We start from the raw sequence: 23,780 nt of genomic DNA, 5'->3' as shown, positions 1-23,780 counted from the left end.
CCCTGTTTGGAACGGGCTGCCGCTCCTCGCACGCCGCAGCTGAGGAAGGGAACGCGGGGCTGTGGGCGCCGGCACACGGCCTACCCCCGGGGAAGCGCAGGCCTCTGACTAGGCTCGTGGCCACCCCACTCTGCCTCTCAGGTCCCCGGCTGTCTGGAGGCCACAGCCTTCACGAAACATCCACGGTCCTGGTGGAGACTGTGACCAAGTCGTCCTCAAGTCGGGGTTCCAGCTATAGCTCCATCCCCAAGTTCTCCTCAGATGCCAGCAAGGTGGTGACACGGGGCCCTGGGCTGTCCCAGGCCTTTGTGGGCCAGAAGAACTCGTTCACCGTGGACTGCAGCAAAGCAGGCAGGCAGCGGGGGGAAAGGGGCAGACCCCAGGGCGGGCAGGTGCGCGGGAACGTGGGCCCAAGGGCCTGGGGTGAGCCTGTCCCTCGCTCCCTCTCTCTCCAGGCACCAACATGATGATGGTGGGCGTGCACGGGCCCAAGACCCCCTGTGAGGAGGTGTACGTGAAGCACATGGGGAACCGGGTGTACAACGTCACCTACACCGTCAAGGAGAAAGGGGACTACATCCTCATCGTCAAGTGGGGCGACGAAAGTGTCCCTGGAAGCCCCTTCAAAGTCAATGTGCCCTGAATCCCAGAAGTGCCTCCCCCAGCCTCGGCCCCCACCTCTGGCCAAACACACTCACATACACACACACACACAAATAGGCCACACCCAGATGCATGCACGCAGAATCAGACACCACAAACACCTGCCGGGGGGGGGGGGGGTGGAAGGAGTGGCACTGCCCCCTCCCTGCCAGGCCCCCGGGTTGGAAGGCCTCGTCCGTCTCAGGGCAGTGTCCCTGCCTCAGATGTGACATGAGGACGAACTGGAGGTTGGGGGGCCAGGGAAGCCCTGAGTTTTCTGGCGGGGCTGAGGCCAGTGGGGGAGCACGTGTCTGGGGGTGTCTGCATGTGTGAGAGAGGTCACCCTCAAACCGCACTGCCAGCTGGGCCTCCTTGCCGCTGAGGACTGCGTCCGGCCCCTCTGGTGGCCACAACCCCAGAGCGTTAAGGACTTGGAAGAGAAAGCACAATCGGAGGAGAAAATGGACCCAGCAGCAGCAGGCTTGGCGCGTGCCCTGGCCCTGGGCAATTTAGATCCCAGCCAGGCTTCCTGGGGGACTGATTTCTCTCTTTTTTTTTTTTTTAAGATTGCACAGCTCTGCCCCATGGGGGGCCTTTTTTTTACACACTGCGAGGCCCAGCTTTCTGGGGGGCTTTTGCACATGTCATGCGGCTCAGCTGGGAGCCGTTTAGGCGGAAAACAAATAAAGTGCGGCCTGTCGCAGAGGCCTGGCTGTTCCTTGTGTGATGCTCCCCACGGCTGGCAGCCAGACTGGCCACCTCTGGACACTGAACCAGGCCCTGGGAGGCAGAGGCTGGCCGCCCCTCCCCTGGAGGACTGAGTCAGGTCAAGGGGGAGGGCCTGGGGCAGAGAGCCGCCCCCTCTGGGCCATCTATTTGGGAAGGTCTGGAATGTTGACAGAATGCTTGAAAGAAGGGGCTGGGGTGGGGCATGCCAGGGATGTGGGCTTGGTCCTCAGATTCCTGGAGAGCTGGTGGGTGGGAGAGGGAGGTGGACACTATGTTCTACAGGACTGCCCTAGGACCACCAGGAGGCCAGTTTCCACTCAGCCTGATCTCAAGGATATTCTCAATATTTTTAGGACCTTAAAACAGCACTGGCTCAAGCAGGAATGCTGCTCACCCAGCAGGCAGGCACAAACCCAGCAACCTTTCACTCCAGCCAGGTCCTGGGTCAAAGCTGGGCCTGCTCCCTCCCCACCTCCAGCCCTGACCTTGCTTAGGGCCTCCCTCCTGAACTGGCCCCTCCACTAGCCTTCCTGGCCCACCAGCCAGCTCCCTCCAACTAGCCCTCCACACTGCAGCCAAAGGGTGGGGTCACATCACAGGGACTATGGCCCTCTCTGGTCCAGGGCCCTTCTGTGGCTCCCTTCTCTCCAGGCTAGTCTAAGTGTCCTAACAAGGCCTCCAAGGCCTATATGTTCAGACACCAGCCTCCCTACCCATTCATTCAAAAAAGCCCCCCAGCCCCCAGTCGGGCACTGTGCCCATTCCTCACTGCACCCTCCACCTCTAATCCTCTTCACAACCTCTGACCCTCTCCACAACCTCTAGTGCCCCAGGCAGCCGTGCTGCAGTTTGGGACTCTGCCCAGGAACACCCTTGCCTCTCCACCCTCCTCATCTTCCTGGCCAACAGGAAGATTTCCCGAACCCCTTCCTGTCCTCCCAGACCTGCCCCCCGGCTCTCATACTGCCCTGGGGCACATCTCTGGCTGCATTTACTACCCTCATCTGTGACCTTGTATCTGAGGGTCGGCCTCAGACCTCTCTCCCTGATCCTGGGAGGTCCGATACAGGCAAGTGTGACCAATGAGTAAAGGAGCAACTGAGTAGCCAGAGCAGGGCAAAGCAGCATTTCACTCAACTGATCCCCCAACTCTAAACTCATCCCAGACATTTCGGCACATGGTGGTGGGTAGGCCAAAGAAAACCCAACACACGTGGCCTGGCTCCAAACACCCCCGCCCCCCGCCTCTTCACTCAATAGGCTGCCTCCTGGCTCCTCTTTAAGTTCCTTCTTTCCTTTTCCCTGCAAGACCCCTCTAGGGCCTCACTTTCTTCTGTAGGTCTACCCAACTCCCTGTGACATTTTTTCCTCTCCCCTCAGTCCCGAGGGAATTCTTTGAGGACAGAAATCGTATTTTATCAATCTTGTGTCCTCTGCCTCTCCATGACCACGTTTGATAAATGCTGGCTGAATGAAGCCGTGTGTGATAAATGCGGCACTGTCTCAGCTCCCTACTTTACCTGACAGACCCTTTAAAGGCAGGATCCCTTCTCAAGTACCCAACCATTCGTGGCCGTTAAGAGTCAGCTCTGTGCCAGGCACTGAGCCAGGTGCTTCTACACGCACCCTTCCTCACTCTCTGCCTTCCCTCCCACCTCGCCCCCAGATGGGAGCGTTTTCCTGCAAGGTTCACTGGCCTCCTCAGCTTCAGCTGCCCTCCACCTGTGAGTGGATGTGTTTATGGATATCCAGCTCAGCTGCTCTCCCCCAACTGCAGTATGGCCACGGGTGCTGAGCATTTAGTGCCTCCACCTCACTTAATCCTAACAGCCTATGAGGTGGGCATAGTATTATCTGAAGAGATCAAGGTCCTGAGAACTTTGGTGATGAGTCCCAAATCATACCTCTAAGTAGCAGGGTCGAGATTCAAACCAGGTATGTCCAAATCCCAGGCCCATCACACAGATAACCACTAGCCCAGACCATCTGGATGTCTCAAGTGCTCTAAACTTGCAAATCACATGCCAGATGCAGGATGCCTTTTTGTTAAAAGGGTGGAGGAGCGAGCAGACCTCTCTCCTTCGACATGTTCATCTCATACATAGAGTTCACTCTCTGAGGAATGTTACTCCTGTCCACCTAGCTGCACAGGCCAGAAACTTGGAAGTCACCTGGTCTAACTTCCCAAACATAACCAATCCCAAACCCAGTTCTGTCCATTTTTGTCTCTAAATATCTCTTGACTCCACCTGACTCTCACATTCCCCATCCCCACCCCCTGGCTTCTTTCTGGCCACCACCATCTCTCACCACAATGGTTTCTTCACCTTAGTCTTACCTCCACACACAGCATGGTCTCAATGCTATCGCTAAAACATAAACCTGGCCATATCATTCTCTTCCTTAAAATCCTTCAGTGGCTTCAGAACAACTTTGTCCTCAGGATAACTTCCAGATTCTTTATCTCTTCTTAAAGGCACTTATTCTTTCTAGTCCCTGCTAAGTCTTTGCACGTGCTGCTCCTCTTCCTGAGAACAACCTCTCGTCCTCATCTCTAGCCCTTCATCCTGCTGGCGACCTTCTCTGCGCGCCCCCTCTCCCACGGGTTAGTTACACCTGATGTGTGCTTCCACGTACTTCTCACGTTTTAGCAATTGACACACTGCTTTGTCAACGCTCTACCTCACTAGAGAGTATCATCATTAACTTGCCCATCCTTTCATTAACTGAATAAATAACACTAGTTGTGTCACAGTTACATACATACACGATACAGACTCGGACCTTACTCTCGAGAACAGGAACCGTCTTCTTTGGCGTCTCGGCGCCTAACAGCAGTAGCCTCAACACGTTTGTCGAACTTACCGATCGAACGCGCCTCCGAGAGACGGCGACGCCGCGCGGACTTCTGGGAATCGTAGCCCGCCGGTTCGGACCTCCCTTTAAGGCGCAGTCGTATTCGGATTCAGGCGCTTTTGCTCTTAACGCGCATGTCCCGGGAGGCGGAGTGGTGGAACTGCGCATGTCGAAAGACTGGGGGTGCGGCCGAAAAGGATGTACGCTGCCGAGGCGGGGCTTTGGTGACACCCGGAGGTTGCGGCTGATCGTTGCCGGACTGAAAGGATGGCGGGGAGGGGGAAGCTAATTGCGGTGATCGGAGACGAGGACACGGTGACTGGCTTCCTGCTGGGCGGCATAGGGGAGCTTAACAAGAACCGCCACCCTAATTTCCTGGTGGTGGAGAAAGATACTACCATCAATGAGATCGAAGACACTTTCCGGTACGGTAGCCCGCGAGGCCTGAACGGGACCCTCAGCTGCCTGGTGGGAGCGCGGGGAGAAGGCGGGGGCGGCCATGGGCTTCCAGACCTTGGCCGAAGTGTCAGACCCCGTCCTCGAGGGTCGGGGAAGTCGGTCCACCTCCCCTTCTGGAGAGGGGTGTCTCCGCGTCCCAAGTTCCCTTTTGGGCCTCGGTGGGACCGGGGCTATGTCGGGTCCACAAACTCCCCCTGTCACATGACCGTGTGTCAGGAAAGAAGGGGAACAGAGCTCGTGACGGGCGGGCGCCGCCCCTTGGCCCAACCTGGCCCGCCAGAGCTGAGCGTCCGGAGCGTCCAGGCCCGGAGGGGGCTAGTCTCAGCTCCCCTGCAGGGGCTCCCCCAGTTCACCCGTAGAGCAGGCTCCGGGTATTGCAAGCACTCGACTCTCTTGCGAGTTGACACCTAAGGGAACCACACACTCAGTGAACACACGGGCAGTGGGCTCGGGCTTTCCTGTATTTTCATCTCCCTCAGAGGCTCACAATCGTCTTGCGAGGTAGGGGTTATTCCCACTTACTGGTGAGAAAACTAAAGTTCAGAGCGGTTAAGGCACACTCTGTGATTCAGACGAGAGCGAGCAGGGATTTGAACCCAGTCCCACCCTTTTTGCCTTTCTTAAGCCAGGGCTACACTCTGCCTGTGTAGCTCTCCTCAGTGGGCTTGGAATTTCCCGTTGTCCTGAGCACAGCGGACAATATCAGGACTGTCCTACCTTCTGCTGAGACCAGGCACTTCAAATCTTCACTTCCTGTTCTGGGTTAAGAGCAATAGCTTCAAAATGTGGGTGCAGGCATGTCCCTTAATCCAGGAGGTGTCCTGGTGACTAGAGTTGAGGGTGCCAGCCCCCTATTCTTTCCCACACCCCTTCTCTAGGGCCCCTGTGCCAAGTCCCAGGAACAAACCACTCTCGCTTGTTTCCCCCTAAACAGCCCAGCCCTGAGCTACCGGCTGAGACTGGTTCCTGCTGCCTGGGGTGTGATAGGCTCTGACCTGGGAGGCTGATTTCTGCTGATCTCTAAGCAGTCTGGTAAAGTGACCCAAGTTGTCATGAGAGAAGGACAAATTTTACTTCAAGAATTTCCCAAGTTTCCAGCCAAAAGGGATCTCAGAAGTCATCAAGTCTAACCTGCCCTAGTGTCTGGCACAGAGTAGCTGCTCAGTAAACAGTTTTTAACGAGTAAATAAATTAATGAGTGGGTGGTTGATCACAAGAAAGTAAGAGCCCGGTGCCGGGTTCTCTCTGTGTGGAAAGTGTGATTCCTTCGTTACTGATTTTCCTCTTCCTGTGTTGTGTTCTTGGCTCAGGCCAAACTTCCCCTCTGACCCACCCCCTGCCCTCATCAGCATAGACCTTGAGTGGTCTGAACAGCGCCCCCTCAACCTTAAAAAATTTAATCTGTTTTCTTTTGAAAGGTTCATGTGGTTTACAAATTAATATTTAAAAGGTATATACATTGAGAAGTCACACTCGCACCCCGACCTCTTCTACTTCATTACCTCCTTCCTCCACCCCATAACCACTTAGTTGTTTCCTTATCTTTCTGCTTTTTCTTTATGCAGATACAAAGGGACAGACGTATATATTCTTATCCTCTCCCTTTCTTACCCGAAGGCAGTGTAAGGAATACACCAGCATGCACCCTCATCTTCATTAGCAGTTCAGTTGGGAGCCTTCCAAGCAGGGGAGGTAGAAGCCATGGCCCTTAGCTTTGGACTGAAATTGATTCTAAATAGAATGAAGAGAGTTTAGTGTAGCATCCTTGTCCATTGCACTCTCTGGATCGAGCTTGTTCCCCTCTGCAGCCCAGCCCACCAACTCAGAGCGGGCTGCCTTGGACTCCCTTCTCATCTCTCCCTACAGGCAGTTTCTAACCCGGGACGACATCGGCATCATCCTCATCAACCAGTACATCGCAGAGATGGTGCGGCACGCGCTCGATGCCCACCAGCGCTCCATTCCGGCCGTGCTGGAGATCCCATCCAAGGAGCACCCCTATGATGCTGCCAAGGACTCCATCCTGCGCAGGGCCAGGGGCATGTTCACGGCCGAAGACCTGCGCTAGGGGACTCCCCTCAGCTATGCGGCCTCTCCCCAGGCTTGCCATCAGCCCTCCTCTAAGATTCGAGCCTCTGAGTTCCGATTCCCTGCCCCTTCCCACTCCACCGAGAGGCTAGGTGAGGTGCTTCCGGTTTGCTGGGGCTCTGCCATTAAAATCAAGGCTGGTTAGGGTACAGGAAGCCTGAGCGTCTTCTCTCCATTACCTCTTCCCTGTGCTGTTACACAGTGTCCTTGTTGATGTTAAATTAATGTTCTTGCTTCTCTCCGATCTGAGGCTGTGTGCTAGAAAGGACACGTGTGGGATGAAGCTGTTGCGGGGAGGGGGTGGGGGAGTGGATTCGATTGGCAGGGCTGGAAAAGGTTCTGCCAAAGATCCAGGCATAGAGGAGTTGGGCCAGGAAGATTGTGCCAGATTGGTCCTCTGAATTAAAGGTAGCCAGCTCTGGCAGGGAGGAAGGGAAGGAGGCTTGCATCCAGTCCCCTGGCACCCCAGCTTGAGTCTGTATTGGCTGGGAGGGGACCAGACCTCAAGGGAAGGAAGCAGAAATCACAGGAAACCTGGAAGCCTGTGATACTAGCCTGGGTCAAGCAAGAGGTTTGGGGATCAAGGCTCTTAGCCGGCGGCCCCGGCCTGAGGCTGCCTCAGCAAGCAAGGCATGTGAGGCGTGCTGAGGGCATGGCCCTGTGTGAGGTGAGGCTCGGTTGCCGAGCGACTGTCCCTGGGCAGCCACCTGCTGTCAGAAGGGCTCTGCTTGCTGTGCTCACCCCTCAGCTGCAGTCACCCTGGTCCTGCTCCTTCCTTTGCCACCATGTCTCGGCAACTTAACATGGACACAGTGCGGCAGAACTTCTGGAAGGAGGAGTATCTGAGGGAGAAGATGTTGCGCTGTGAATGGCACCACAAGTATGGGTCGATGGTGAAGGCCAAGCAGAAGGCTAAGACTGCAGCCCACGAACCCCTCAAGCTGCCCACCCTGCCCCCCAAAGCCCCCCTCTCACCCCCGCCCGCCCCCAAAGCAGTTCCTTCCAAGGCCCCCAGCCCTGCCCTGGAGGTTCCTATTCAGTCAGAAATGTACCCAGTCCTGCCTGCCACCCGGGCCCTGCTGTATGAAGGCATCTCCCACGACTTTCAGGGCCGCTACCGCTACCTCAACACCCGAAAACTGGACATGCCAGAGAGGCGCTACCTCTTCCCCATCACCACCAACTTCACATATGGCTGGCAGCTGGGTGAGCCCTAACCTCCCGGAAATTATTCACCTCACAAACACAGAGCACCTGCCACAAGCCAGGCAGCACTCTCGGTGCTAGACACACAAGGCACATGGACACTCCTTTTGGGGACGTCCATTCTAATGGAGGGTCCAGGCCATAAACGTAAGAGCAAGAGAGGGCCAGGTTCCATGATGAAACTAGGCATGATGGGGGAGGGGGACGGGGGCATGTGCGGCTTTAGACTGGACTGTCAGGAAAGACCTCTCTGGGGACCTAAAGGCTGAGTGAGCTAAATGACAAGGAGGAGGAGTTTGGGTTTTACTCTAAATTCAAGGGGAAGCCATGGAGAGTTTTAAGCAGGTAAATGATGCTGATATACTTTTTTTAAAAAAATCACCCTATTCTGTAGGTAATGGCCTTTTTAGGGACAAGAGTAGACTCTGGCAGATGGCTGAGCTATCCTGGCAAGAGATGATGATGGCTTGGGCTAGGGTGATTAGTGGTAGAGCTGAAATAGATTCCGGATATGTTTTGGAGGAAGAATCAAGAGAACTTATTGATGGTTTGAATGAGACAAGGAAAGAGAATGCAATGGTGATGCCCAGGTGTTCGGCTGAAGCAGCTACAGCAGGGGAGACTGGTGGGGGGGGCAGGGCTGGGGAGGTGTGAAGACAGGTCAGTGTTGGGTGTTTTGCACTGGAGGTGTCGGCAAGTCGGCTGTGTATGGGAGTCGCCCTATGGAGGGAAGTCAGAGCTGAAGATGCAGTTTTGGGGGTCATCAGAATATAGGTGCTCTTTAAAGCCCCGAGACTGGGTGGGCTTACCCAGGGAGCTCCAGAGGCTGGATCAAACTGGAGAAGGCAGAGGACACAGCGAGAGGTAGGGAGATGGTATTGCCCAGAAGGCTGTCCATCTGGATTGAGTCATGGTCATCAGCTGGGCAGGAGAGGAGCAAAGGCAATGGTGCAGTTTGAGATGAAGAGTCAAGGTGTGGGGAAAAGAATATGCCAGGGAGTGTTGTGGGTTTGCTGGGTGAGGAGACATGTCCCTTTGCTGTCTGTGGTCATGAATTTCAAGTGAGACTACTCAGTCACATGTTTTCTCCAGCTCCTGCACAGAAAAGGTGGATGGTTGGTGATAAACACAGTTGAAATTTTGCCTAAAAAAAATCCCCCTACTTTCCCCTGGGCCCTAAGTGGGGAGGAAAGGGAGCAATTTCCAAATGAAAGCAGGAGGTGAACCCCAAAAGGGGAGCAGGAGGTAGAAAGAAGCCCTGTCTGCCCCAGAGAAGTCTAGCTCTGTCTGTAACAAGCGCGGCTGGGAGTCCCACCACCTGCCTCCATGGAGGATTCTGAGGCTGGGGGAAATGCTGGCACCCAGCTGACTGGCATTTGGCCATCACTGCTGATCCGGGCAGCCAGCCAGCTCCCTGTTTCCCCATAGCCCCCACTCCTCAGAAGCACTTCTTTTTATTTTTTCACACTTACAAAGTGGATACAACACAGGCAGATTCCTAGGTTTATGCAGGGAGGGCTCCTGGGCTCTGCGAGTTCCTTTCCCAGGAATCCATTCCTGGCCTCTGACATCTTTTCCCAGGCCCCCCAGTGAAGCAAGAACTGGTCTCCTGCAAGATGTGCCGCATTGAATCTTTCTTCCGCAAGAATGGGGCCTTCGCACTGCTTGACCCCCAGGACCTGGCCCTCTGACCGTGGGCCAGGCAGTGGGCTTAGGGGAGGGAAGAAGAAATAACACACGTGGTGGGCCGAAAGTGCCATGCGTGTCTGTGTCTGGCTCTCCCAGGCCCTGAGGCTGCGTTCTGGGCCTTTCTGAAACTACCTCTGACCTACAGGTTGCCCTCTTGCTTTTTCCTTAAATCCCCGTCTCTTTAATCGTCCCTTTGAGGATTCAGCAGTGACCAGAGGGGGCTGGGAAGAGTGAGCGACGCTCTCCAGGCGCAGGCTCCTCAGAGCCAGGGGGCCACAGTAGCTGCTGGAAGTTCTGGGTGTTCCTGTGGGAAGAGTGGCCTTTCATCCCAGATGCCAGGGAAAAGGGACCGCCACCACCCCACAAGCCTCCCCGCCCGCCCCCTCACCTGGCCCCGAGGGCTCGCAGCCGCCCGGTCCTCTCCCGTTGTATCTGCTTCAGCTGCTCCCGCAGGGCGCGCCGCTGCCTGGCCGCGTCCTCCTGGGGCGGGGCCGAGGGCTGAGCGCCGCGCCTCCCAGCCCCGGGGCTCGATGCGGCCAGCAGAGGGCAGCACCCGGGCAGGCCGGCCCCTCCCGCTCCGCTGGGGTCATCGCAAGTGCGCGGTGCGCGCAAGTCAAAGGGACCTAGGTCGCGCCCCGCCCCCCGCCCAGGCAGGGTTTTGGCAGCCCCACCGCCTTCTCCTAGGGGTCTTGCCTGTGGTGGGAGCTGAGCCGGGCTCGGTGGGGGTCCCAAGGGGTGCACGCGGCAGTGGCGGTTCCTGGCGATGCGGAGGCGTTCCAAGACCTGGAGGAGGCGTCTGTCAGCAGCCGATCGGCCGCCCCCCGGTGCCCCGCCCTCCCGGCCCGGCCGCGCACCCGGAGCCGCTGCTGCTCGCGGTCCTGTTGCCGCCGACGCCTGGCCTCACTGTGCAGCTCCAGCAGCCGCTGCAGAGCCGTCTCCTGCTGCGCCGCGCTCACGCCCGCCGACCGCCTGTCCCTGCTCGGGGACTCGGGCCACGCGGTCTTCGAGGCTCTGGGGGCCTCGGCACCTCCCCTCCGCCCCCCGAGGGCGCCCGGGAGCCCCATGGAGCCGCCCAGCTCTTGCTCCGCGGGGCCAGGGCTTCCTCCCGGGCCCTGAAGCGAGTGCGGATCGCTCAGCAGGCCCGGGTGCCCTGGGAGAGCTGCGGGGCGCTCCCGCTGCCCGGAACCACCAGTGCGTAGGGCCGCTAGCAACACCGCTTCTGGGCGTGGGAGCGGCGGCCGGGCCGGAGGCCCCGGGGACGTAAGGGGAGCCGGCGCCCCTTCCCGGGTGGGCCCCTGCTCTCTCACGGCCGCTGCGCTCTCTCCTCTCGGGCCACCGGTCTTAACCTGCCTCAGCTGGGTGGTTCTTCCCCGCGGGTCCGGGCCCTCCCTTCCCCCAGGCTGCGGCGTCTGTTTTCCCAGGGACCTGGAGAAGCCCTCCGGAATTCCCAGGGAGCCGCCTTCCTCCCGGGACGGCATAGGTGCCTCTCCCCGCGCCACCTCCCAGGCTTGTGAGACACGGCCTCTGCGCTCCGAAGACTGAAGCATCTTCACTTCCGGGCCCTGAGGAGAATCCTCACTCTGCTCCAGGAGGGCCTCCTTTCTCCGGCACTTAAGGCGACTTCCGCTTTGACCTAGAGGAGCCTCTTTGTTCTCACACCTTTGACCTTCCGAGACCTCTTCCCTCAGAGGCTGAGGGGCCTCCCCACTCTGACCCTCGTTTGTCTTCTCTCTCTTACTTTGAGGAACTTCCTTGTCCTCCCCCTGGAGGGCCTTCCCTCTCTGATCCTGAGGGGCCTCCTCTCTCTGACTCTGAGGAATCTCAATTCTTAGCAGTTTCTTTAGTTCTGCTCTCTCCTGGCCCAGGCTCCAGCCCAGCCCCTCCAGGGGATCCTGGGGTTCTGGCAGGCCCTGGGAGGGGAGGCCTGAGGGCCCTGGGGCTCCCTGAGCCAGCTTCTTCTCCTGGAGGCTTCTGGATGGTGGTTGATGGGGCCTCTGGGGCATGGACCCTGCTAGCTCTCCGTCTTCCCTCTGGGCCAGCTCCTAGGAAGGAAGAGCAGCTTTCCCAGGTTTGTGAGGGAATCCTCGTGCCAGGGCCACTTCCCCCAGGGGAGCCTGGAGACCCCAGTGGCTACCCCAGTGGGCCTCACTTCCATTAGGGCCCTTGCCCGATTCCTAAATTCGTAAAACCCATGTTATGTAGTGTAAAAGGTGTTTCAGTGATGGCCCCTTCTTCCACCTGGCTGCGGGCTTCTCACCCCTGCAGTCTCCTCCCAGGCAGACCCCACCTCTGCTGTCCCCAATCTGAGAGGGTCTTGCCCAGGACGCTTCGACCCTTTCACCTTGAACTCTGAGCTTCCTGGTTCTCCAAAGCTACTGCTGGTGGTGAGGTTCACCTCTTGTGAGCAGCCTGAGGGAGAGAGACAGATGTTGAGAGCCCTCTGCTCATGTCCCAGGCCCTCACACGCATCCCACAGAACTGGAACCAAGAAGCCTAGGGAGTCCCCAGCACGTGAGGGGATGTGGTGATGGGGTACCCTGAGGACTGGACTGGTGTTGGAACTTCAAGGCCGTCGCAGTTCATCATTCCACCTTTATTTACACAGCCTGCTATGTGCCTGCTTCTCAGGCTTGCCTGCCAGCAGCCGACCCCATCTTCCTCATCCTCCCAGCCAAGGACCACCTCCGAGGAACCTGCACACCTTCTTCCTCAAAACCGCCAGGGGAGGCCCAGGAGCAGGAAGGGACTGTTTTCCAGGCTCCTCAGTCCCTCATAAGGACACCCACACTTTGTCCTTGTGTGCCTGTCCAGCCCCACAATATGCACCTGACTTTCCTATTATTAAGGATAATCCTCTTTAGCTCTTTCTTGGTTTCCGACAGCAAAACCAAATGAAATTCAAGAAGTGGAATTTTAGGCCAGAGGCTAGCCTAAAAACTGCAAGTCTTCATAATTAACGAAAGGAATCTAAAAAAAGAGATGAAATGTCGCTGCTCCTTTGCAGCTGTGGAGGAAGAGCATCGTTTTGCATCCATAAAACTACTTAGAAGAACCTGATCTCGTAAGGTCTTAAATTGAGAACTCTCACAAGAAGTGCCATCTTTATGCAATATGGATGTGTGAATATTCATAACAGTAACCAAATGGGAATGTTCTCTGTGAAAACAAATTTGTCTTTTGAAGAGTTCTGAACAAAGAGGTCTGATAAGACTCCCAAGCCTTCAGAAATTATTGCCATGAACTGTGAAAATAACCTCCAACCCTGTCCCTCTGTAATTCTGATCTGTTGACTTACTAGATCATTTATTTCACTGGTTATAATGTTGTAATAGATGTCTCCCATCAATGTATTCCCAAGAGATAATATACTTGTAAAAATTTTTCTGTCAATCAGAAAATAATCATCGGCACTTTCCTCCTCTCTCCCATGCATGATGTCACAATTAAAAGCTTATGACTTTGCTAGGCTTATTATTTAACAAATCATTTGACAGCCTGTTTCATTTAAATTAAATTAATAGGCCCAGGGCTCACAGCATCCATCCCACTGAATTCTAATTGCCTGTTTATTGTCACACCCTCTCACTAGGCTGTGATCTCCTCAGAGATGAGGACAACTGACTGGCCAAGTCTCTTTTGTGCCCCGTATCTCCCCAGGGCCTGGCATGAGGGTGGCAGCTAGGCAGCTTGGAGCTGCCATTCCATTCCCTCCTCGCTGGAGGACAGGGAGGACAGACAGTCATTCCCAGCGCTTTCTCCTCTGAGCCCCAGCTTAGCTTCAGAATCCTCCTGGACACAGTGCCTGAGACAGCTGGCACCAATCAGGTGGAATTGGCATATAAAAGAAAACCTACTTGCTGTCCCTGGGTGCCCCTGGCAGCCCACAAAAAGGTATGAGGCAAAGAACAGGTGAGGATGGACTGGAATCCTGGGACTTGGGGTGAGGGCTTCCCCGCTCCTCCCAACCTAGGCTGGCCGCTCCAGCCCAGGGGCTCCTGTTCTCCTGGCTGCAAACCCCTGCTGTCAACGTACCAGATGTGGGCCCTTCTGCAGGTATGCCAGGGCTCTCCCACCTTGGGTCTGCATCAAACCTGGCTTCACTCAGATCCAGGGCTGACGATGGGTCCTCTGCCAGCCCCCTGCAGGAATGCAAAGGCTGCCTCAGGTGCACCTCTTGCATCTGGGCTCCGATTGGCTGGGGGCAGCCTGTCTGCCAGACTCCTCACCCACAGCAGGCTGCGGAGCCTTCCCACCCCAAGACCAAAACTCATCCCACGGAGGCCTTCCCCACGCCTGCACCCGCCACTAGATTCCAGGAGCTGGAACTCAAGGTTACCCTGTCCAGAGGCTGTGGGGCAACCATATGGGTACAACTGAGTGAGAACCCCGGGAGGATCTGGGGGCACGAGGAGGGGTCGCTGGGCAGGGCTGTGGAGGGAGACGGGGCAAAGGGTCCAGTGTTTGGTCACTTTGTGTGGCAACACGGAGTGGACAGAATTCCCTGGGAGACTCACCCCTCCAGGAGCTGACGGTCCTGGCTCAGGGAGTCCTCAGCCTGGGGTGATGGGCACAGCCCGGAATTCTGGAAGGATTGGGGGGGGGTACCCTAGTCTACAGGGCATCATCCCCCAATGTGGCAGGCAGCCTCTACAACAGCCCCCAGTGATCCCTCCTCCTGGCATCTGTGCCCTTGTGACCCCCCGCCCCTTCCCCTCCAAGTGAAGGAGCTTGGAAATGGATCCCTCCTGCCCACTCAAGCCTTCAGATGAGACTGCAGTCTTGGCTGGACACTTCCTTAGTGGTCATGACTAACACCCCCTCCTGCTACAAGCTACTAACCTGCCCAAAGGGCCTCAGGCAGTTGGTGGCTGAGCCGGGACTGGGAGGCACATCCCAGTTCCCAGTCACCACAGCACCCTCCTTCCTAGAAGGGTGGGACCAGCCACCAGCCCCGGAGGGAGGGGCCTGGGGCTGGGGCTGCTCAGGGTCTCATCTCTGGGGCACCCTGGGCATCAGTGCCTCTGCCCTCTGGGCCCTGCCAGGCCTGCTTTCCTCCCTTGCTGCAGCCATGTCTGAAGGCTTCTAGGTGTCACCACGCTGTTGATTTGACCAAGACAGTTCACTGTGGAACGGTAGCAAGCCAGAATGGTCCTGTATACCAGGCATGGTGCTAAACCCTTTACACAGATGAGTTCACAATCCTCCCAGCAGCCCTCTGAAAAACAGCTATTATCTTCCCCATTTTGTAGCTGAGGAAACAGGCTTTCGGTCCACAGGGAGCGTCGGAGCAGAGATTTGAACCCAGATCCATCTGTCTCCAGAGCCCACATTCCTTCCACTTCTCAACCACTACAAGTGCCCCAGTGTTTCACTGACCGCCCCCCTCCCTCAGCGACACCCCAGCTCACCCCACTCGTCAGCCGCTCAGAGCCCCCATCCGTCCTACCACGGGGCTTGCTGCACTGGCTCCACGCACACCGGGCCTGGTCCCTCAGACCGCAGAACTGGGCCCAGGGGGGCCAGGAGAGGCCCAGCCCCACCCCGGTCAGCAGCTCCAAATCCCACAGGAGCTGCAGGAAGGTGGGGTGCCAGGATGTGAGCGGGCACGCACCCTGCCCTCTGCCACCCTCCCTGGCCGACGGCCGCCTACCTGCTCCTGGGCCCGCCGGCTCCGCTCCATCTGCAGCAGCACGGTGGGCAGTTCGAGGCCTGAGGGACAGGTCCGGCCGTCTCCCACCTGGGGAGGCAAGGTGGAGTCAGACCCCATGGAGAGCCTGCCCCCTCGTAGACGCTGCCCTGTCACCCTCACCTGCTGCAGGGCAGCCCAGAGCTGGCCCAGGCCTGCAGGGCACCGGAAGAGGTGCTGGTACAGGGCCAAGGCCTGCCTGGGGCTACAAGGGAGCCCTAGGCCCCCAGGTGTGGCTGCCTGCTCCATGCGGCAGGGGGCCGGGTTGGACGTCCACCCCCCTCCCCTCCCCCAGCTGCTCCTGGAGAGAGGAGGAGGATCAGGAGCTGGGGACGGAGTAAGGAGACAAAGGCTGCTTGCTGAGTGCAGTAACGCAGGGCCCTGACATCTGAGCCAGGGCCTGGGCCTCAGCCAAGTCTCATAGAAACCTGACCCTGAGGCCACGTGGGTGGCAGTGTGGGGTGAGGGCTGTGGCCCTGATAGAGAACGACGTGTGTGCGTGTGTTTGCAGTCCCAAATGAGCATCTATTTTATACATACAGTTAGCCCTTAAACAACACGGGGGTTAGGGGCCCAACCCTCCTTGCAGTCAAAAATCCACATATAACTTATAGTCTGCCCTCCATATCTGAGGATTCAACCTACCTGGGATGGTATAGTGCTGTAGTATTTACCATTGAAAAAAATCTGAGTATAAGTGGGCCCGTGCAGTTCAAACCCGTGTTGTTCAAATGTCAACTGTATGTGTGAAGCTGGCAACTGCATTATATGGTATGTGATATATGCCCAATACAGGCAGCAGCTCCCAACAAGTAACTGTATGGCAGGACACAAAACGCTACGTACATGTAGTCCTTCCTTGAAGCAACTCTATGAAGTAGGTGGTAACATTTTCATCCCCATTTCACAGAAAAGAAAACCGGGCCCCAGAGAGTAAGTTGTCCTACCTAACACATGGCACTGTCTCCCTTATCTGGGGACAGACAGCACGAGAAACAGGCTCTGGGAAAACGTGGTCCCGAGTGTGAGCGGTAACGCGCTTCCCTAGTGCTTGCTCCAAGCTGTCCATGGGTCACTCTGTTTATTCTCCACAACACATGAGATACAGCAGATGAGGACACAGTTTGTAGAAGTAATGACAAGGGGAGGGAAGAGGCATATGTGATGGTCTGTAATCTTCGCATCCCCTGCCGTCATGAGCAGCCTGGCCTGCCTGCCGCTTTGGAACCGCTCCATGAAAGGGGCCCCAGCAGAAGCAGGCTGAGCAAGCAGGCAGGCGGGGTGTCTCGGTTCAGCCCAACGCCCTCCCTTCACTCCCTGTTGGAATACTAGGGTCCCAACCCCAATCTTTAGCTAAGGTCCCTAAAAAAACCAAGGTCACATAGCCGGTAGGTGGCAGAGAGAACTCAAAATACAGTTCTCTTTGAAAAGAGACTTTTCTTGTCAAAGAAAGATTTTTTTTTTCCTATTTCAAAACCCATGTTCTTTCCCCTATAAGGATGTCTTCGAAAGTCACATGTGTGTCCCCTGCCCACATGTCCATCAGGGGTGGGTGTAGCTGCGAACACACGCAGGATACATGCACGTGTTTATCTGGGTTTCTGAGGGGGCTGTGTGTGTGTATTTCATCACGTTTGTCTGTATGTCATCACAGACACATTGTCTCTCCTGTTCCCCACCCAGGCGTGGGGTCCCTGTGTCACCAGCTCTTAGGGTGGCCCAGGAGGTGCCTGAGCACTCAATATCCCCAAGGAAAGGGGGATGCCACGTGGGCACTGAGCCCCTTCCCAGTGCTCCTCAGCCCCTGCAGGATTCCGCATGGATCCACAGAGGGCCCCATAGGGGGCCGCACACGGGGGCCACAGGCCGTGCCTGCTACATGGAAACACAGGGCTGGAACCAGGACACCTGGGTCCTCCTTCTGCCCATCGCAGGGTTTCCCAGGCAGCACCAGGGTGTGGCAGGTAGGGGCAGCCCAGAGATGCAGGTGCAGAGAGTGGGCAAGGTCCACCCCACAGCTGCTACCACCCTGACTCTGGGGACACTGACCTCTGGACCCCATGTTCCAAAGAGCCCACACCACCATTGCAGCACCCAGAGGCAGCACACATACACACAGAGAAACCTTAGGGCAGTCCCCGAGTTTACTGCTTCTGACTCCACACGGCTGGGGTCTTTGCGGGGCCCAGACCCGGGCTCCCGATGCCCGGGCAGTGTGGGAGCTTCTCTCCGAGGGGAGACTTCTAGCCTGATGAATCCTGGTCGGTGTCGTCCTGGCTCAGGGTGGCCCCTGGGGCTCCCGGCTGGGGTTGGGCAGAGTGCTGGGTGGCTGGTCCCCAGTGAGTAGGACTGGGGGGCAGGCCTCGGGTGAGATACAGTGGGCCTCGTGCTCCACCAGGCCTGCAGGGCACCGGCAGCCGGGAACACAGGGCCTTACGCAGTGGGCCGCCAGCTCCCCCAGGGGAACATGCTGATTGAAGCAGGTGCGGGGACAGGGTGGGCCACACTCATCAAACACGAAGCCACGGTCCAGGAGGCAGCCCACCACTGCAGGTGGAGTGGAAGGCAGAGTCACTTCCCAGTCACCAGGTCCACCCCCTGTGACCCTCCCTGTACCTACGCTGTCCAGACCTGAGCCCTCTGTGTCACCCCTCCCCCAACTCGCACTGGGCATTGCCCCCTCACCGCAGAGCGTGGGGCCCCGCCATGCAGGAGTCACCCCTGCTTGGCGACAGTGGCTGGCATAGGCTTCCAGGGCGTCACAGAGGCAGGTGTCAGCCAAGGAGCCAGGACCACAAGCACAGAGGTCATACACGCAGGCGGCAAAGAAGGGCTCCGGTGGCACCACAGCATGGCAGCGACTGAACGGGGAGGACTTCAGCGCCCCGCACCGGGCGTTGGCCTCACGCCTGGCACGGTACCCTGCTGCCCGGCATGGATCCACCTCACGGCCCTTAGAACAGGGCCGACCAGGTCCTGGTCCCTCTGGGACCTAGGTGGGGAAAGTGGCTCTATATGGCAGCGTCCACTGGCAGCCGACCTTTGTGTGCTATGTTCTTCAAAGAACTTTCCACCAAATATTTTGTTTTAGCCTCATAAACCTCCCTATAAGAACAGCAAAGGAAGCATCAGCTACTTTTTCTTTGTCCCCATTTTACAGATGGACAAACCAAGGCCCAGAGCAGGTAAGTGACTTGTCCAAGGTCACACAGTCCATGAGCGGCAAAGCAGGGCTTGGGGATTCAGATGATGAGACCGCTTTCAACACGCCATCCTGCCTCCCCCAGCACCATAGCAGGCAAGAAGGCCCCAAACCTCCTTGAAAGCCCCAAAACCCACCTGTGTGCAAACTTCCCTTTCCATACCAGAGGGCTGCTCTGAGATTCATGCTCAACTGTGCCTCCCCGCTGCCCCCCAGCTCCTGTGCCACTCACCTGCCAGCTATTCCCAAACGCAGCCTCAGTGGATAGGAGCAGCCCCTCAGGGCCCCGCAGATCATCCTGGGCAAAGCCATTGAAGTTGCCACAGAGCCCACAAATCTGGCCCCGGTAGGAGCCAGGCACTCTCACCTCCACCTGGGACTGCCCATCCCACAGCACCTGTGCAGAGAGGCTGGGACTGGAGAGTGGGGAAAGGCAGGGGCCCCAGGAAGCCCAGTGCCCATCCTGGCGGCGTCAGCACGCCCCCTGCTGTAGGGGAGGAGAATGGACGGGTGGAGCTGCCTCCTGGAAGGGAGGCTGCCCTGGCCAAGGCCAAGTAGGCGCCTGCCCTGTCAGCCCTGGGCAAACACAGAAGACATGAAGAGCCACCCACAGCTCCCGCAAAAGGGCACCTTCTCCCCTCATCCTCCATGAACTCGGCGCCCCCATGAAATGCAACCCACTTCCAGAGAGTCACTCTCTCATGGGCATTCAGGCCTTACCGAGGACAAAGCATAACTAGAGTCTGTATCATAAGAGTAGACAAGCCTTATTTTATGAATTTACAAATGTGCTTGTTGCTGGAGGCCAGGGAGTGAACTACTCTTTGACATGGGAATTGGAAAAAATCTCTGAAACCACCCAGGAGACGGCAGTTGACATTACCCACCCTCCCAACCCTTCCCCCATTTGACTGATGGGAAAGCTGAGGCCCAGAGAGGATTGGCTTAAGGTAATGGCCTAAGAGCCCCAGTGTGTGGGTGGCTGAGTCAAGATCGCAAACCAGGCTCAGAACTCCTTTCATCACACGTGGAGGTCTCTAACCCTGATTCCTCTTCTCCCTTCAGAATCCAGCAGAACTCTCTCACCTCTGTGGCCTCATTTGGCCTGGGAGGTAGCTGGTATCCCCACTCCCTCTACAGGTACAGACACCTGAACAGGCCCGAGGCTCCCCTGCACCCCACTCGCCCCGGCCGCACCTGGAGCCCCGGCTGGGCGTGTAGCATCACCGTGCGTCCCCGCAGCTCCACATACAGCAGAGGCTCCTGCAAGAAGGGCAAGGCGACGGGGCGCCCGTCCACCTGGAGGAGAAGGGAGGCGGGAGGAGGAGCGACGTCGGGACAGCGGAGAGGAAAGCGCGGGACCGACCTTCCCCGGGTCCTTGGCTCTACTCACCGTGACCGCCCCGGCCTGCAGCAGCCGCACGGCCACGTCTCCCAGCAGCACGGCCACCTCGTGGGTCCAGGACACGCCGCTCCGGCCCCGGTCATCGTTGGTCACGTGCACGCTGTGGCGTGGGAGGCCCAGATGCAGTGGTCAGCAGGGACGGGTGTAAGGGGGCAGGGAGAAGGCAGAGGGAGTTGCGCACCTAAAGTCTCCTCCACGGCAGTCCTTGGCCATCACGTAGCTGCAGCTGCCCTGGAAGTGCAGCAGGCGGCCGTCGAAAGTGCGGTAATGAGGGTCTCCGAAGGCCATGCAGGAAGCGGGCCGGGTCAGGCAGCGGGGGCAGCAGCTGCCGGGACTCAGGGCGGGGGCCTCGTCCTGGCCTCCGCCCCAGACACCGTCAGACACGCTGCACTCCCTGCCGTGCCCCACGCAAAGCCTCCCGGGGGACGGAGGATCGCCCGGAAGGCTCCAGGGCTCCTGGGCTTACTGCTGGCGGGGTCAGAGCGCCACCTCGTGGCTGCTTCGGGAACTGCACGACCCGGGAGCCCAGCCTCCTCCTTCCCCGGTGCACCCAGGCGGGCGGTGCCAAGTGGCCTCCCATCCCACCGCTTCAGACAGCGGCACTCACGGGCCTGCAGGAGAGCGGCGGGCAGCGCTGGCTCTGGCAGCTCACGGCGCCGGCTACGCAGGAGCAGCTGGTGCAGGCGTCCACGGCCCAGCGCTCCCCGGAGGCCACCTGCCGGCCCTGGTGCGCGCACCACTGGGCGGGGGCTGAGGGGACAGTAAGGGGCGAGGGTCCGCTGCCCATCCCTCACATTGGGTCTCGCTCCCGCCTCCCCCCTCCCCGACCCCCCCATCTCCCTGGCCCGCACCTTGGCATCTCTCACAGCAGCTGCCAGCCTCCCGCACCTTCGCCCAGCCCTGGGGGCAGGAGAGGGCCTGGCACTCTTCCAGGCGGCACTCCACGCGGCCCCGCTGAGGACAGATGCCATTGCTCTAGGGACTTCCGGCAGGGTCTGGAGTCCCTGGCCTCACACTCTTGGAGACCTTCTGGATCAGGGACTGGGGCGGGAGCCCCCTCTCTCTCTGCCCCTGCCCCACAAGAACAGCCACTTCATGTTCAAGTAGGGGATGAAATGCACCTTCAGCTACTTGCCCTCACACAGGGATGCCCAGAGGGGGCGCCTTTTTCTGATTACCTCGAAGACCCCATATTCCCTGGTCCAGTGACCAGAGGCTCCTCCCTTTATCCATCTCTCAGGTCCTCCACCCTCACCCTCCCACCTCCAGCTCACATGGCAGGTGCAAGTGATACAGGCGTCACTGGGGTCCTGCCAGCTCTCGCCATCTGCCACTCTCCGGCCCTCAGCTTCCATCACACATTCTGAGGAGGAAGAAATGGGGATGGGAGAGCACTGTCATTCCACCTGCATGAGCTCACCCTGAAGGCCAGGGCAGAGCGGTGCCCACCCCATCCAATTAGCACCCTGATGGTGTTGATTTCTTCAACCAGCACCATGGGGCCTACTAGATGGCAGACCCTGCACCAGTGCTCGGGATGTCCAGAGTGTCCCGGAAGCCGCAAGAGCCAGAAGTTGGAACTTTCCTCTGGGCCAGCTGCCAGATCAGCAGTGCGATGCCCTGCTAGTGGGCCTCGGGTCCTTGAGCCAAGCCTCAGGCCAGGCCTTGAGAATCCAGGCTTCATTCCCTGCCTCCCTCTACCTCATGGGTCCCTACTCCACCCCAACGAACAGCCCTCCCTTTCTACAAAAGAACAAAGCCTGCATTCTGAGTGCACACCCCAGGTTGCCCACTTGGCCCATGGATGCCACCCCTCCTGTCTCCCTCCTGGCTCCGGCTCTGAGGATGCAGAACAAAATTGGGCATGAACCCTGGCACACGGGGCAGCAGCTCCCAGGGGGGGTATGGCGCTCCAACAGGGGACAGCTGGGCTCAGGACAGGCCCGGTGAATGCAGAGCCAAGTCAGGTCCTGTGGAAGGGCACAGGAACACTACAGGTAGAGAACAGCAGGGAGGGAGCAGGGCCTAGGCAGAATGTGACATTCAGGACAAGTGGGCAAATGTCAGGGGTGAGTAGGAAGCCCAGAGCTGCTGCAGGAGAGGAGTCGCAGCCACAGCCCACAGAGGAGGAGGAAGAGGGGGCTTGAGGAGTCCCCAAGGAAGGAGGGCTCACCTGGCACTGGCAGGTGTAGCAGGGGTCTGGCGGGGCCAGCTTAGACCCCCGCAGGTGCTCCGTGCAGGGACTCAGCGGCTCTGTGAAGACAAGAACGCAGTATGGGAGATGCTGCCAGGATGGGGGTGGGGGACAAAGCCTAACTGACCCCTTATCCCCTTACTGCGTCCCCGGGCTTTTTGGGCCCAGGGCATACTTATGGCCCTAACACCTTGATTCCAGGAATGACAGATCCTTTTCCTTTTGTTCCAGCAAAGAAAAGTTTGGACTTTTGAAAAGGAACTTTGCTAGGCTGCTAGCATGGAGGGCCTGAAAACGGACAAAGTGTGGCTTCCTCAGCCTGAGGTCACTAAGGACCACTGGGCTGCCCGCCCTTCTCCCCCTCCCACTTATCGTCTGAAAGGAAGCACAATGAGCCAGGTACCCCAGGTTCCAATCCCGGCTCCAGCACTCAGTGCCTGTGCCATTTTGGGCAAATTAATCAACTTCTCTGAACCTCAATTTCTTCATCTGTTAAAAAAAGGAGTAATAACACCTCCTCACTGGGTAACTGTGAGAATTTAATGTGATGCTGTTTATTAAAAGCACCAAGTACAGTGCGTGGCATGCAGTAGGTGCTTAGTAAATATCGTGCCTTTCCTCTTTCCCTGCAGCAGCACATCCGAGCGAGTGTTGACAAGAACACCTCTCCCCACCTCTGTAGCTGGGCGACTCACTGCCCCTCTGGTCCTAATATCCCTGCCCTCAAGGAGCCAGCAGCCAGCACAACTGCAACCCTGCAGCGTCACCTGCTGGACAAGATGCACCAGGCTTCAGAGTCAAGGGGTCCTGCTAGCTTCCCGTTTCCCCTTAGGGTGTTACAGGTCTCACCCTCCAGGGTACAGGTTTCCAGAACAACCCACTGGACTCAGGAAAGGGCTGGGGCTGGGATTGTGGAGGAGAGCTGGCTGGCCCTTCCAGTGTCACTCGGGGGGTGGCAGCCCTGCCCTCTTTACCCCCCCATTCCAGGGACTCACGGGCACAGGTGGGGCAGCAGTGCTGGGGCCCAGGGGGCAGGAGCTGGCTGGCGGGACAGCCCACCAGGCTGGGACACTGCCACCGGTGACAGCGAAGGCTGGGAGTTCCCTCAGGCTGCAGCTGAACAAGCGAGCGAGCAGGGGGTGGGTCCCAGGCCATGGAAGCCGAGAGCCACCCTCTTTCCTCTGGACTCCAGGCTCCTCCATCTGCCTTGGGCAGGTCAGACTACAGTGTGCAGAGAGACTCAGCGTCTCCTCAGACTTGCTCCTCACCCCATGCCCCAACTCCCAGAGATGACAGTGCCCGCTCCCTGTAGTCACGTGGGCCTGAACCTTCATGTGGCTTTTGACCCTTCTGCACTCCCATGCCATCCCCCTCCCATGCCATCCCCCTCCCCAATCCCACTGCCTAATCTCCTGATCTATGATGTCATTTGCCTGCTCAAAACCCTTTCATTGGCTCACCCTTACCTTTCAAATAGAATTTCCCCAATATGGCCCCCAACCAATTCCCAGGCATCTCCCCGCAACCTTGTACCCACACCACCCTACACTCCAGCCAGGAGGGCCTGCCCACTGCCTGCCCCCCCAGACTTGCTGGCCCTGCCGGCTCTTCACCCCAAGCCCCT

At 58.0% G+C, this 23,780-nt stretch overlaps 4 protein-coding genes across 5 annotated transcripts in view; 3 read left to right on the top strand and 1 right to left on the bottom strand.

The window, feature by feature from the left end:
* Window positions 1-1,348, top strand: part of FLNC (filamin C) — a 28,200-nt gene extending 26,852 nt beyond the window's left edge. For both annotated transcript variants that reach the window (XM_036863508.1, XM_036863507.1), the window contains 2 exons: window positions 142-351; window positions 456-1,348. In XM_036863508.1, coding sequence (XP_036719403.1) covers window positions 142-351; window positions 456-643 — 398 coding nt within the window. In that variant the 3' untranslated portion in view covers window positions 644-1,348. The remainder of the gene's footprint in view (window positions 1-141; window positions 352-455) is intronic.
* Window positions 1,349-4,281: 2,933 nt separating this feature from the next.
* ATP6V1F (ATPase H+ transporting V1 subunit F) lies at window positions 4,282-7,013 on the top strand. Its single transcript, XM_036863509.1, has 2 exons — window positions 4,282-4,652; window positions 6,553-7,013. The coding sequence occupies exons 1-2, from the start codon at window positions 4,495-4,497 to the stop codon at window positions 6,752-6,754; spliced, it is 360 nt and encodes a 119-aa protein (XP_036719404.1). The 5' UTR covers window positions 4,282-4,494; the 3' UTR covers window positions 6,755-7,013.
* A 505-nt stretch (window positions 7,014-7,518) lies between these two features.
* Window positions 7,519-9,687, top strand: ATP6V1FNB (ATP6V1F neighbor). Its single transcript, XM_036863511.1, has 2 exons — window positions 7,519-7,980; window positions 9,562-9,687. Exons 1-2 carry the CDS (start codon window positions 7,560-7,562, stop codon window positions 9,669-9,671), a joined length of 531 nt encoding a protein of 176 aa, XP_036719406.1. The 5' UTR covers window positions 7,519-7,559; the 3' UTR covers window positions 9,672-9,687.
* Window positions 9,688-9,844: 157 nt separating this feature from the next.
* LOC118901216 (kielin cysteine rich BMP regulator) overlaps window positions 9,845-23,780 on the bottom strand; it is a 54,562-nt gene continuing 40,626 nt past the window's right edge. The window contains exons 36-54 of the mRNA XM_036864313.1: window positions 23,152-23,272; window positions 22,136-22,215; window positions 21,833-21,932; window positions 21,141-21,325; window positions 20,814-20,916; window positions 20,570-20,712; window positions 20,144-20,316; window positions 19,951-20,062; window positions 19,755-19,856; window positions 18,790-18,954; window positions 15,320-15,406; window positions 15,078-15,239; window positions 14,184-14,251; window positions 13,702-13,808; window positions 12,011-12,078; window positions 10,524-11,711; window positions 10,363-10,452; window positions 10,058-10,149; window positions 9,845-9,973 (exon numbers count right to left, since the gene is read on the bottom strand). Coding sequence (XP_036720208.1) covers window positions 9,871-9,973; window positions 10,058-10,149; window positions 10,363-10,452; window positions 10,524-11,711; window positions 12,011-12,078; window positions 13,702-13,808; window positions 14,184-14,251; window positions 15,078-15,239; window positions 15,320-15,406; window positions 18,790-18,954; window positions 19,755-19,856; window positions 19,951-20,062; window positions 20,144-20,316; window positions 20,570-20,712; window positions 20,814-20,916; window positions 21,141-21,325; window positions 21,833-21,932; window positions 22,136-22,215; window positions 23,152-23,272 — 3,249 coding nt within the window. The 3' untranslated portion in view covers window positions 9,845-9,870. The remainder of the gene's footprint in view (window positions 9,974-10,057; window positions 10,150-10,362; window positions 10,453-10,523; window positions 11,712-12,010; window positions 12,079-13,701; window positions 13,809-14,183; window positions 14,252-15,077; window positions 15,240-15,319; window positions 15,407-18,789; window positions 18,955-19,754; window positions 19,857-19,950; window positions 20,063-20,143; window positions 20,317-20,569; window positions 20,713-20,813; window positions 20,917-21,140; window positions 21,326-21,832; window positions 21,933-22,135; window positions 22,216-23,151; window positions 23,273-23,780) is intronic.

The sequence above is a fragment of the Balaenoptera musculus genome, chromosome 9 (assembly GCF_009873245.2).
Source record: "Balaenoptera musculus isolate JJ_BM4_2016_0621 chromosome 9, mBalMus1.pri.v3, whole genome shotgun sequence".
Taxonomy (NCBI): domain Eukaryota; kingdom Metazoa; phylum Chordata; class Mammalia; order Artiodactyla; family Balaenopteridae; genus Balaenoptera; species Balaenoptera musculus.
This window is presented reverse-complemented; position numbering and strand designations above follow the sequence as displayed.

Bases quoted from the DNA above. Each gene is read 5' to 3' on its own strand.
- ATP6V1F (XM_036863509.1), top strand. From the start codon at position 4,495: ATGGCGGGGAGGGGGAAGCTAATTGCGGTGATCGGAGACGAGGACACG. The intron at 4,653-6,552 runs GTACGGTAGCCC...CTCTCCCTACAG, and splicing joins GAGATCGAAGACACTTTCCG to GCAGTTTCTAACCCGGGACG.
- ATP6V1FNB (XM_036863511.1), top strand. From the start codon at position 7,560: ATGTCTCGGCAACTTAACATGGACACAGTGCGGCAGAACTTCTGGAAG. The intron at 7,981-9,561 runs GTGAGCCCTAAC...ATCTTTTCCCAG, and splicing joins CACATATGGCTGGCAGCTGG to GCCCCCCAGTGAAGCAAGAA.